Raw genomic sequence first — 14,045 nt, 5'->3', positions numbered from 1 at the left:
ACTTCCTACAGCTGCATTAAAATACTTGGACGATAATAATTAAAAAAAAATGTTTTGCACAACAACAAAAGCTTGAAAAACGTCAAAAGTATTTGTCCAGTTTTAATTAGTACGAATGACTGACACGGAAGCTTAATATTAATAGCGTCCTCCATTTTAATTCATGATACAAATTGAAACGGCCATTTTCTTTGTCAGACGTATCTTTGTCTCTCGAACATTCAAACACCCCTTCCCTTAAGAGACTGTTTTGTGTTTGTAAGAGAGGATTAATATGCGCACTAAGTCCTTTGTTAACTGCCCTATTATATTGTGGACTAAGCATTAGGGATCGAATTCTTATGCAAAGAGAAACGTGTTTAAATTCAAATAACCCCATATATTTTAATTCGACATCAAGACATCACTGACTTTTACAAGATTACTTTCGAAGGATTGCTCCTTCAATATAGAGCCAATAGGCACTTCTTAATAAAACTTTTTACAACAAATGACAGACTTGCCCTATACTTGGACACATTTCAACAAAGCCGCCAAGAGCTTTTGTCAGTGCGGATGAAATACAATTCACAAAGTTAAATCCAAAGATCCTAAAACGAAAAAAGTAATCATTTGGTCCTTTCTTGTGATTAAAACTATAAATCTCCCGACAACTTTTACCAGAGATAAAATCGAGTCAAGTGACATTCCAGACATATTCCCCAACCGCAAAGGCGAGTAATAATTTAGAACACGTTCTACCTAGATAGTAGTATACAGGCTGCCTACCAACATCTCATACAGGTAGACTGTCGCAGTTGTGGAAGTAAGATGGCACGATACATGATGTAGAGCACTGTCACGCTTCCACATCTCCAATAGTCTGTATGTAATTTCCTTTAGAGTATTCTCCCAAAGCAATTGAGTTGGAAACATTAATCTGCTTGATATAAATTCTCGCTTTCCTCACCTACTTTAATTCTTTAATTGAAACTCGAAGTAGGTTGAAAGGAAAATTAAAACTACCTGGATTGAAAAGAAAAGAGATTTCAATTTACTCCTTGAAAGTTTCTTTGTGAATAAGAAAGGCTTTGAAAAATTATCCATTATTATGTTCGAGGTGATTTTTCTCGGCTTTGGAAGCTTCCGAACAAGAAACTTCTCTTGTTCCAAATGATCAATTTTTAGTTTTAAAGTTTAATCTTGGAAATATTAAACTCACAATTTGTCGTTATAAAAATGATTTTGTAGAGAGTTATTCGTAACTGTGGGCACTATGTGTGCATGTGATTGTCAGCAATTGTTTATAATAAAACATTTCAGTCCTTTGACAGTACCATACAAATGGAAGGTGCATAAGTACATAAAGTGGCTGAAATATTCACATACCTACACACATCACATCACATCATGCCATGCGCAAACATGAGTTGCATTGACTTACAAAACAACCTATCACGTTTTCTTATACGATATTTGACGCATTCTCTATTATATCTTTTCTTCGAACGGAAGCTTTTTCTTTTCACCTAGCTACGGAAACATCTCAAGCAGGAAACGTCAAGATGCCATAACATGTAGCGGTTCTGCAAAATATATTAAGTATGAATAATAACAAAGCACTCAGTGTCTCGTGTCGGATAAACTCTATTATAATACGTACTTACTTAGTTGTGGCCATCTTGAAACATTCAGGAATTTCAAGAGTACTTTAACTTTGATGCAAAATATTGAAAATTTCCAATTATTTATTAAAAGTTTTGCTCTGAATAGAACGCTTGTAATGCCTTCTGCAAAGAGCTCTATAATCATGTTAGTCGTTAGTTTGATATTATGTGATTTATAAAAAACGGTGTAGACACAGATTTGATAAACATTGCAGTTTACTGATGTGTATGGTATGGTATACTTGGTATTTAAAATTGGGTCAGTACGAACACCACACGATTAATTTAGAAAATAACTCCTTTTGAAAAAAAGACTACCTATGTAAAAATTAAGATAACTGAATAACCATACCATTGTAGAACAGTTTCCTTACTCAAAAGTTAATACATTGGTGTGTTCCGAATTTATTTTACTCCTTCCCAGAGAAATACAAGATCTAAATCCCCGATAAAAAACCTCACATAAAATTTTCCGAGAGTTTTCCCTTAGCCGCAGCCAGAGAACAAGCAATCAGTTCCCTTTATCAGATACCCACTGAACCATGTCCCACAGCAACGAGAATATTTAAAATAAAGGAATGAAAAATTCCTTCTTTTTCAAACGGAAGATTTAAATAAGGGAGAATAATTAAAAAATGTCTACCGCTCGGTATAATAATATTCCGCAAAAAACATCGCTTTTTACTGACGTACCTAGTTTTAAAAATCCCATTGTGCAGAATTTTATAATCAATAATAATATTTTTCTCTTACTGAACTTTGTTTTTTTTTTAATAAATACATTTTAATACCCATACATAACTGCTGATATACTCCGCTCTTACCCTTCAAACTCTTCATTATAAACATTGCCATTCTCATGATACTGTGTGAACGAGACACGACTACACTAATGTATGCACTGTCTCGTTTCCATATTACTTATAGTCCTGTAGGCATAGTCCTGTTCGAGTATTCATATTACAGGTACAGTCACCCTTTGAATACTCACATAATTAATAATAATTTTACAACGACATGCTTCACAAACACGTACTGGTTAGGGTTGCTTCCTATCTTGTCTCAGATATTGTTAAAGTTTACAATAAAAAATATTATCCATGATGCCATATAAAAGCAAACTGTCTTTTTTTTATGTGAGTTCCAAGCGAATTACAATTTCCAATAGAAAAATAGATCAAAAAAAAATACAATAGAAAAATAGATCACGTCCTAAAACTTTTCTGATATTAAATTTATTTTCCTACTTTACCCAACTCTAAGCGAGATATTTAAACGCAATATTAATGCCTAAAATACCTACCCATCTAGGTGCGTAAGGTTTAGTAATTAGGTTAATTTACGTTAGATACGTTATATTTTAATTACTCTAGCATTCATGCATGCATAACACTAGTCAGACACAGAATATTTTTGTTAAGCCAAACAGCGTGTATCTGGCTTATAAAAGCTATTCTAAAGCACAATAGTTTTTAATCCAAGGTATTTCACTATATCAACCAGTCCAATCATCGCGTAATAACACTAAATTACCAACGAACATTATCACCGTATATTTCTCGCACTGACAACCCTAGCGTGCACAAAACGTGCGGATATGACGTCACGTGTGCCCTTGAATAGCCCCGTGCATTCGGCCAACCCTTGCCTGCCAACTGCAGGGGTGTACCTGCTTTAAATTGCAAATTTAATTGCGCAGCCTGCAAAAACGACAGTCTAATTAAGCTTAAAAATGTTTACATCGTATGGAGTGTTAGTTTTAAAAGCAATGTTATATGTTGCTAGTGTATAGTGCATTAATTTGAGTGTAATTAAAAGTAAACTTATTTAGCTACTAGCTGAACCTTGCGTACTCTGTTGGGTGTAATTTTCAACTGATACAAAAAGGCAGAGGTTCTTTTCTTTATCTCTCTACCTCAGACTGGATGAACCGATTTTGTTGATTCATTTTTCATTTCATGTGAATGTCATATAGTTATTAATATCATTCCTATCAAAAATTCGTCAAGTTTTGACAAACATTATTTCGTTGTTAAAAAAAATGTGTCAATATAATGTGTAGCTAAATTCATAATCAGTTTCTTGAATTTTTTTTTATCTCTTCATACTGTGTTTATTCCATACTTCCCAATTTTTCCTCTTTATAATGTTAGTAAACAGTATAAATAATCTTTTACTGTAAATAGAAAACAAACTGTTTTTATCCTCCTCCAAAAACTATTTTCCCTTGTGCCATTTACCGTTATCAACGAAAACACACTGCATATTAAAATTAAAGTCATTTAACCTACATCTATTTAACCTCGTGACTTTATTAAAACTAAATGAGTTACTAATTAGCGACGTCAATTTAATATAATCCCTGCGGTGGAAAGATAAGCGGAGTTCGTATGAAAATGTGATTAATATTAAACTGACCTCAGTTTCCGAACCGAACTTGTACTACAAGCATTATCACCGCTTACTATTGTGCAAGCAAGACGGCGCTACACTTCGCATACATCTGTCTCGCTTCCACAATGACAAGAGCCCGGTTTCAAGGGATTATGGTACGGGAAATGCAAGCTAATTAAAACTAATTAATATGCTGTCAGCGCTAACTAGTTACGTGGTTGAGGATTTGTTATTTATATCAACGAGTTGAGGATTTATACCGACTCTTCTATATAAGTATTGTTATGTGACAGCTCGTGAGTTTATGCAGAATAATGTTGCATTTTTATTGATAGTTTTTTTGATGTCATCAGAAGCGACCAAAGGCAAAAACTACTATTAATTAAAACTAAAATAATAAAGCATGAATTCCAGAAATGTTACTCATTTGTGGTATTTGACAGAATAAATGCACTCAATAAATGCTCTCAATGCAAACATTTTTATAACCATAACACAACGTACAGATACAAACCGCGTAGCCACAAAAGGAAACCACTGGCTTACGTTCTACGCAATGTAGCTACGACGGATTCAGCTCACGTTATCAATTGCGCTACGCGTGCGCTACGGCTACGACGGACTTCGTTTCACTTGCAATTCATAAAGCTAGTTCAAACACTTTCTTGAGATAATTTTCGTATGGCTGATTCATAATTATATCTTTAATAACGGTTTACTCACTCGTATTTATCGGGATTTCCTCACTAGTTAAAGGATGCGAAATACGTGTGTAAACCGTTTTTGAATGGATAATAATAAAGAGGAACTAAGAATAGATAATTTTAACATGAAACTGATGAATATTTGACCCAAATAGCATAGACAAGTTTTATGAACCACCAATACCACCTGAGATTCTCCAGTAGAATGCATATAACTATAAAAGATCGATCGTTACAATGATTACCCATAAAACATGACACGGTCACAATAACCTTACAATCGATATTCCATATTACCTGGCTGTATCGCAATTTACCTTTGCCTTGTTTATGTAATACACTACTTTTTACGTGAGCATGCTGTATAACATGTACCTACACGAAAATTGAACTTTTTTAACGCAGTAAATTTAAAAACAGAATTATAAGTGCATTCCAAATTTAAAGTTATACTTGTACCTTGATGTCGTGATAATAATAAGTTAGGTAATTAAAAAATATATTCAGTAAGAATACTTCGGTCGTTGCATTGCTGACTTTAAGAAATAAATACCCACTCTAAAACCTAGATACCTTTCAAGCAATGCTTTTGAAGTTTCCTGGTAATTTGTGTTATGTTGCCAACAGAACACCTACACTTTCCAGCTGAGATTGGGATTGGCTACTCGAATTCCACGAAACCAAACAAAGGTTCCAATTAATACTTAACGAACAACAAGGCAACTTCATTCGAGAAAGCTTCTACCAAACGATTGCTTCCAACTTTTAACATCCTGTTTTGAACGATGTAATGAAAGTGGCTAGTTTGGTACTCTAGCTGATTGGATATTACTTTCAAAGCTATTTCTAAATGACTTAGTATTGGTATTTATTCACGTAAAAGTTCATGTACACACAAAATAGCTAACTAGTTAAATATACAATTTTAAAATTTATAATTAACTAGCTCAATCATTGGCCTAGCCTATTCCCAACTATGTTGGGGTCGGCTACCAGTCTAACTGGTTTCAGCTAAGTACCAGTGTTTTACAAGGAGCGACTGCCTATCTGACCTCCTCAACGCAGTTACCTGGGCTCAACAGGATACCCTTTGGTTAGACTGGTTGTCCGACTTTTCAAGCTTCTGACTACCTGTAACGACTGTCAAAGAGGTAAGAATAACAACCGGGACCCACAATTTAACGTGCCTTCCGAAACAAGGAGGAACTCGTTATGACCAAGATGGTCAGCCATCTACGGACCAATCTTATGGAGATATAATGAATTATTTTCCAATATTAAAATAACTCCAGTCGGCCCTAATGAGAAGATATACTGGCAATAAATAATTTGTTTTCTTTTTAACGTCAATACGATTCGAAATTCAAATTTGAAAGTACACAATCTAGCAAAGCCAGTTTAACGTTGATACCGCGTAATGATAAGCTAAAACGTCATAGGTTGCAATTGTCGCTTTGTTGTGAAACAGCGAATAAAACGCAGATACACAATAACCTGGTAAACTGTCACGATATTCTCAGCTTGACGTCTCGTACTTGGGACATCAGCTGCGATATTACTGTCGTGCAACATGCAACGCTCGTCGCCTATTGTTCGTGAACTAACAACGTGTTAGATTGAGATGCTTGTTATTTTTGTTCTTGACAACTTTGTACTCTACTTTATAAGTTCGTAAACTTAGCACACCTGAAACTCTTGTCTATTGTACAATTGTTCGTTACGAGAATATTTTAAACCAATATTTTCGAATGTGGATTCTTGTTTAATTCTACTCAAGTACTTTGTTTATTTTTTTAATAGAGTCAAATACACTATTGCGCGTTTTTTGTTTTAAAATAACTAAAAACTATCGTTTGATAAAAACATGTAGGAATAAACTCGAGAAAAAATCCCATTCATTCTTAAAATTAGAGACGGAGAATTTAAAAATCGAATGTAGGTATATATGCTAAATTTTGATTATTTGAAATTTGAACTAGTACAGAATAATATCGAATGATTTTTCTGTTTTTAAATAGATGCTATCCGACTGACATCCAGAAATCTCTGTTCAAAGATACTCTGGCATGAAATTTGCTGACAATACTCTTTCCCGGCCAAATATTACCACTTTTATTTTTGTGCTGCAGTTCTAGAGATACGGATCAAAAAATGTGAGGTCATGTTTTAATTCTACGGTTGTTGAAAAACGTTCACGTTTGTAGATATTTAGTTTCTTTCTATAGCTTTCTTTATGCTCTTGCTTTCTATAGCGCATACTTTTATTTATCTGATACTAGAGTTGTATTTGTTATTTAAAACATATGTGCACCATCTTTAAAGCTAACTTTAAATCTCACTAACAGTTAACTTAGATAGTATCGAGAGTCAAAATAAATAACTAAGGCAAATTCCTTCTTAGAGTTGTCTCATTCAATCAACAACAATATAATAAGCAAATAACAAAACCCTCGCGTGTCTGCGCGTGTTGTTTGCCAGGGGTAGTAAAACCACGGTAACCTTATTTTCACAAATACACTACCATTCCAGATTTCTATTGCGATAACAAAAGTCAGTAGTGAACAACCTTTTTCGGGTTGAAACTATAACAAAATAAATGTTTGTGATATCAATGTATTACTATAAGGGTGTTTGAACTCTCGCGTTTATAAGTCCGGTATTATGTGTTCTACAATCATATTGTTTAGCATACTGAGTTGCTAACATGAATTAATTATTAGGTTCTTGTTTGTGTCACGTTGCATGCAATGTAACGATATCGACTAGTTTCGAGCCCTGATGACGTAAAACGTTTGTTAACAATTCACCGATCATACATACATATTACCTACATTGTCATACTGTATACACTTTTGCAGATACATGTTTTATTTGTTGCTTAGAAACATAATATTAAACATTTTACTAAATATTAAATTGCATTAAAATTATGAATAAAAACATATTGAGAAATAAATACAGTCCCACAACAAAAAGGAAAAATAAAACACATTTATTTTAAAACTTGGCATATTACATTTTCCTTTGCCAGTTCAAACGCACACGTTCCTTTCCAATTCGTATTTTCCCTCCATATTAGACATCTGAGCAAAATGAAAACTCTTACGTTTGTTTCAGAGATGGAAATCGTGCCCGAAGGGAAAAACTTTCGATTGGTTTCAGAAGACGAGCTTCCAGCAGTGGCTGATGTTTTAGTACAGTATATGCCTGAATCTTTAAAGGTAACTTTTAATGAGTTTTTATATTAAAACGTTCCGAAATTGAACAGAGATTTACGTAATACGAAATGTTCATTACATTTAGTTATTTGATTTACGTTGGTACTTCGGGTTTAATGTCAAATTAAGAAGCTTTATTGCCTCCGATTTATAAATGGAATGTTATTAACTTATTAATACTAAGGCACATTTGCATTTTGTTTCATTTCCTTTTATAAACTCCAATCTACCAATCACAGCAAGAGGTGTTTAAATTAGAAAATGCGGTCAGCAATTCTTAGTAATATTAATTAATGATACAGATTAAACAGAGAACTGTGTTCTAAATTTAAAATCTGCATTTTGATGGCAGCCTTTTTATTAGTGGATAGTAAGCATCCTTGTTATTTTATTTCAATTAATGATCTTGTTTATTAATTTCTAGTTTCATCAAACGATTCAAACATATCTAAACAACAAGGTGTGGGACTTCAACTTTTATGTAGCGAAGAATTGGCCAGAGGACCCGATTTGTCTGCATTTCCCCGGCTGCACTAGTACGGTAAGACATTTTTATTTTTGTTAACTTTTACCGGTTAAGCACTGTTCAAAATCAATTTTTGAAACCCATATCATTACCTAAGAAATTAATAAAAAAAACAAAGTAATAACAATGTTTTGATGTTTGTTTAACGTAAACCAATAGATATCTATCGATATTAAAATGTTATATCTAATGACGTATTGTTTTACTAGCACGCGTCATACGACGATAAAAAATAACCAGATTATTCCAATATGAACTAATCTGAATATATTAGCTTCTTGTTGCTAAGTAAATAAAATTATGATAAAAACTAGTTTTACACATATTACTAAATAAACCTTAAAATTTTCTTCTATATTTATTTAAGCTAAAACCATAATATATTATTCTGGTTTTTTTTTATGATTAATCACTAGCAGTAGGCTCTGATCATTTATTATACTGCCAAAAGTACCAGGCGGTATCCTGATTATTATTTAAAGAGCTGTATAAAAATACGAGTACTAGCGTTTAATTTTTAATAAATTGGATATTAATTTAGAGAATCGCCAATTTAGAGAAGTAGGTAAATTATAAGATTTTTGGGACTCTTATAAAAAAACTTAATAAATAAATTATAATAAAGAAAAGACACAGCTTAGCAAACATAAAACATAATTAACATAACAGCAACGTGGACAGAACACTTCCCACTTATTAAACCAAAAATTTAATAAAATTATTAAATAATAATGCACAAGTTCTTTAAAATACATTTAACAACCATCCTACAACGAAGAAATTGCTTGAAAACGTACTGAAAAAGTACACAGGAACCTCTTTAGTCGGTTTCCAGTCAAAAGACTTTCGTTTAATTATTCAACGGCTCCTTGCCTTTTGCGCTTTAGAAACTTCAATTCCGAATTTAAAATTTAACAGGTAAAGAAGTTATATCGAGTTTTATTTTCTTTTTCTTCAACGAGTTGCTAATGTTTTCTATTTTTGACTTATAGTTGAACATCGTAAACAAGGATTAAAAAGTGTATTTGTCTTCAAAAATCCAATTAGTCCGTCCGTTAAAAACTAAAAATGGAAATGTATGAAATTGATAAAAATATTGAAAAGATGTACGAATATTATGATCCACGAGTTTGTTTTTAAATCGGTTTGGATTTTCACGTTTTTCTACACTGGCTGCAATATTGCTACGCGGCAAACAACGTCATTGTCTTTGTAGAAATATCTTTTTGCCAGTGATGTAGCAAAATTTTCACTGAGGTACTTCTTTAGCAAGAGGGTAGCTGTCAGAGGTCGATTATTCTGACGCAAATGAAACATGCGAAAAACAAAGGTTGTTAGTTTTAATACCAATACTTAACATAAAGGTTAAAGGTCGTTGGTATTGTTATAATCCATAAACAACGCCTACGGAAATGAGTTTGAAATGTAATCGTTAGCTTTCGTGTCCCTTGATTAAAGTGAACTTTCAAAAGGACAACTTCTAACTATTTAAAATTGAAAAAACTTAATTACGAACTTAGATTTGGGCAACCTGGATGAAAACTCAAATTCATTGAATATTATCTGATGCCTTATGATACACACAAGGGGTCCTTAATTTCAATAAAATAAACCTCATTCGTCGTATCCTGTACTTATATGTAGTGCAATAAAGAATATTCTATTCTAGCTTACTCTCCTCTTAAATCCGACCTGAAAATACGACCACTAACATACCATTTTCACCCTTCAATAGACCACAGAAATATGTACAGTAGTTCAAATTCGTAAAGCAAGCTACACAAATATTCTTCCACTCCAAATATTCTAGCATCCACAAATACTTGTTCTGCATCTTGTTACTCCGATTCGTATGCAGTTGGCTTACTGAGCTTAGCTTTTGTACCCGTCCTTTGGGACTGCCTCACTGCGAACGACTAACGAGCTGTGACAGTTTGTTTGGCTGTATGTACTACATGCATTATTAACCTGCGCTCTATACAGCCTAGGGAATGGAAAAAATAGTGGAACTGAAACTAGTTTTCTTTTAGTTAAAAGTTTTTAGCGGATGTTTTTCCTTTATTGCATTTATTCTGATTGAGGTTGGTTCAGCATCCTAGGGTTTAAAAAAATGTTAAGAAGCGTGTATCTTCTCTTAAAATTTTATATAGTTGGGAATTCAAGACCACTTCCCAAAATCGTCAAAATACTTTCATCAATTATGATTGTCAGGTTGAATATAAAGAAGCATTCCAGGAGTCGTGCTATAATTTCAAAGATATTAAAACAATATTGTGTGTGATATATCTCTACAATTCCTCAAATTAAGAACGACAAAAACCAATATAAGAAGTGTTTTTATATCGCTATTTAAGGAGAGGCCTTCTGAATGCAGAATTTATTGATCGTGTATAAGTATTAAGACTACTAAAATAGACCGCTTTCGTTAGTAGCTTCAATATGTAGGTACAATGTAAATATGTTCTAGGAATATACTATACATAATATGCACAAGTATAATATAGAGTTAGTGCTGGTATTTTGAACCCATAAAATGGAGACATAATCGTTTCCTTTGTTCATAGTTTGGACTTTTATTATTTTATGTAAATGTGAAGTTGGAAACGATTTTGTCTCGGATTTTATAAAGAGATCCAGAGCACACAAAACTAAGCGAAATCTTTATAAGATGTATTTTTTATTGATATGACATTGAGATATCTCACATAGTAAATACCTATATTCTATTTGTCGAAGATGCATACAGTGAAAGTTTTACATAAATTTTAAATACATCCAAATGAGCTACAAAAGGCATCACCTTCCCTAGTTTCCGAGTTTTCTACCACGACGTGACGTAAGCGGCGTCAAGAGCTCGTCGTTCCCAAGTGGTTTACCGAGCAAAAAACACCGGTTTCACTTCACAAAATTTACGGAATGGCTAACTAAAACGAGGGAAAAGTAAAATTACTTAATCAGTTTACCTACTTCAATCTTGTTAAGCTGCCGGCAGCGCCAGATTTAAGTTATCCATTAGCAGGAATAACAATCTGTTTTTGAAGATATTATTTATTAATGAAAGATGAGATACTGCAAATAAGGAAATTTAATACTTTTGAACTTTATGGAGACAACATTTTGTTTAAAAACCGCAATCAACCAATTTTTCACTATTGGTGTCCGAGTTGAACCAACAGGTAAACTATGAGTTAACGAAACGAATATAGGGCTAAGTTTCGACGTCAAAAATGGGTAACTAGATCCATGTGCGGCGGTGTGAAGTCAGATCAATATACTGTTTCAAACCTGCAAAAAGTATACAGTGCCATTGTTTGGTTGAGTAGGTAAGCATAGCTACGAAAAGCAAAATAAAGCGTTTTCGATTACTACATAAATTACTAGACTCCGTAGTCATTTATTAGTAGATAAATTACTAAACGCCATAAGCGTAGCAAGAAATGGCTTCAGAGTTCAGCTTACCTAAACGTTTTCATTAAAAAATATAGGTTACTACCTCTCATAAAACGTTTAATTTGTGCTATAATACCTGTCTAGACTAGGACGTGTCTTCGTTACACAAACGCCCACTTCATAAAGTGTAGAGCCGACAGCCAAGCCCGGCTTAACATCGCCCTCTTAATTATATAGAGTAGTCGAGCGTAGACGATAATCATCGAAATCTATCAAGGCTGAGTTCTGAAATCTCTGTAAGCTTCGTGAGCAGTCTAATTACTCGCTCTATGTAGGTCGTCTAAAAAGATTAACAAACCTCATTAATTAAAACGACAGTTTTTTTTGCCCTAACTTTAAAACACGAATTTCAAACATGGCTGAAATTAGTGAAGCGTAAACTTGATCTGAAGTTGCTGCTATAACAAATATCTGATATTATTGTGGATGATTTCGTCTAACTTATTGAATCCTTAACACTTTTTAATCACCTTCCTATCTATTTTTACTGAATATTTCAGTAGTTGTGTGTATAGGACAGGTAATTTGAAACCAGAAGCTAGTCGTACCTTGCCCACTAATTACTACTCCTGGGACCTGAAACAATAATGATATTGCTGTGCACATAGACTACCCCTGTCATACGTACCTGCGAGAGATTTGCCTCGCCTTTTCATTATAAATGATCAACAAAGGTTAATTACAAGTTACGAGAATATCATGAACAGTTCATAATGTCATTAAAATTAGCTGCCGTTGAATTGTACTATCGTTTTCTCAATACAATGTTGTATAGTTTTCTTAAACAGAGTAAGAAACTACTGGGTTTATTCTCGGTTTTCGGGGAAAACTGGTCATAAAAGTAACTTTTCTAAGAAAGGAATTGTCTCTACCGACAAAAAAAAACGTTCTTCCCTTTACGATTTTGGTCTTTTCTATACAGATAGATGGTATATATGACCGGAGTCTAAAAAATAACAACGTAGAGTGCTCAATGCAAAAATGCAACGGGAACTAAATTAAAGATAGAGACTCCATCATGGCCAACATCAGTAGGACAACCTTAATCTTGTTGATGCTTCTCTTCAATTCAATAACGTTCGGTCATCCAATGTGACCCAGTTATCCAATTACTTCGCAAACCTATATGCTGTAGTGTCCGTTTTCTGAACTAAGTGCTCTTGAGAATCTCTGGCTCAACAAATGCTTTATAAAATTATATTGTGGGAAACGCTTTGTTAAATATTGGAACATTAGATCTGTATTGTATTTATGGGGAATACGAACTGACAATTGTTAGCTTGAACTTGAGATCCATATATTATTTTTGCCGGTTAGACTCAGTAATAAGCCCAAATAATATGGAGTTATACAAAGAGCCTACTGCCTACCACATACACTAAAAGCAAGACTATTGCAGTTATGGAAGCGTCGTACACGCCGTCAGAGCGTCGCCACAGCACCTACAACAATCTTCTTTAAAGAGTTTGAGGCTTCCAGTGACTGGCGCGTATAAGTGATAGGATATGCTGATGTCTTAATATCAACCTCTTATGTTTATTATATTATTTTTTAACGACAACCGCACTAAACAATTAAATCCTGATGTCCCAGTTGTTCACAACCTTCAAGTCACATCAACGAGACATAATAAGCATACTCGTACAATACGAACGGCGATACATCGCGAACATTGGGTTTAGTGTAGTGAACTATACTCGGCTATTTTAATGTATTAAACCAAGTATTTATTGCATGTTTCCAGCCGAATAAAACTACATACGAGAGCGTGACAGTGTTTTGTCCTTCGGAGCGCTCAGAGCTGGTCGACTTGCTGACGTCAGAAGACATTCTCTTAGACCTGACCCAGCCGTTGTACCTGAACTTTACTCACGAGGCCATCGTCGAACGCTTGGAGAGGCACTATGAGGGGCACGACAAGATTACTGGCGATGTCTACGTCTGCGAGAACCCACCTAAAGACGACAGTACTGATGGGTAAAGATGATGTTGTTTCTTCAACTGCGTGCTTAAATGTTAAAACAAATTTGATCTTAATAAGCTTTTCACATCAATTTTCGATTGCAAAATCGAATCGAGTTAGTGAATTACATAAACTTTTTATCGT

The 14,045-nt window shown here is 33.9% G+C and overlaps 1 protein-coding gene across 1 annotated transcript in view; it reads left to right on the top strand.

Moving 5' to 3' along the window:
• The window catches only part of LOC113505344, a 30,294-nt gene that overhangs the window by 13,491 nt on the left and 2,758 nt on the right, over positions 1-14,045 (top strand). The window contains exons 2-4 of the mRNA XM_026887985.1: positions 7,862-7,965; positions 8,387-8,503; positions 13,683-13,915. Coding sequence (XP_026743786.1) covers positions 7,864-7,965; positions 8,387-8,503; positions 13,683-13,915 — 452 coding nt within the window. The 5' untranslated portion in view covers positions 7,862-7,863. The remainder of the gene's footprint in view (positions 1-7,861; positions 7,966-8,386; positions 8,504-13,682; positions 13,916-14,045) is intronic.

This window comes from Trichoplusia ni, chromosome 25, assembly GCF_003590095.1.
Source record: "Trichoplusia ni isolate ovarian cell line Hi5 chromosome 25, tn1, whole genome shotgun sequence".
Lineage (NCBI taxonomy): Eukaryota > Metazoa > Arthropoda > Insecta > Lepidoptera > Noctuidae > Trichoplusia > Trichoplusia ni.
This window is presented reverse-complemented; position numbering and strand designations above follow the sequence as displayed.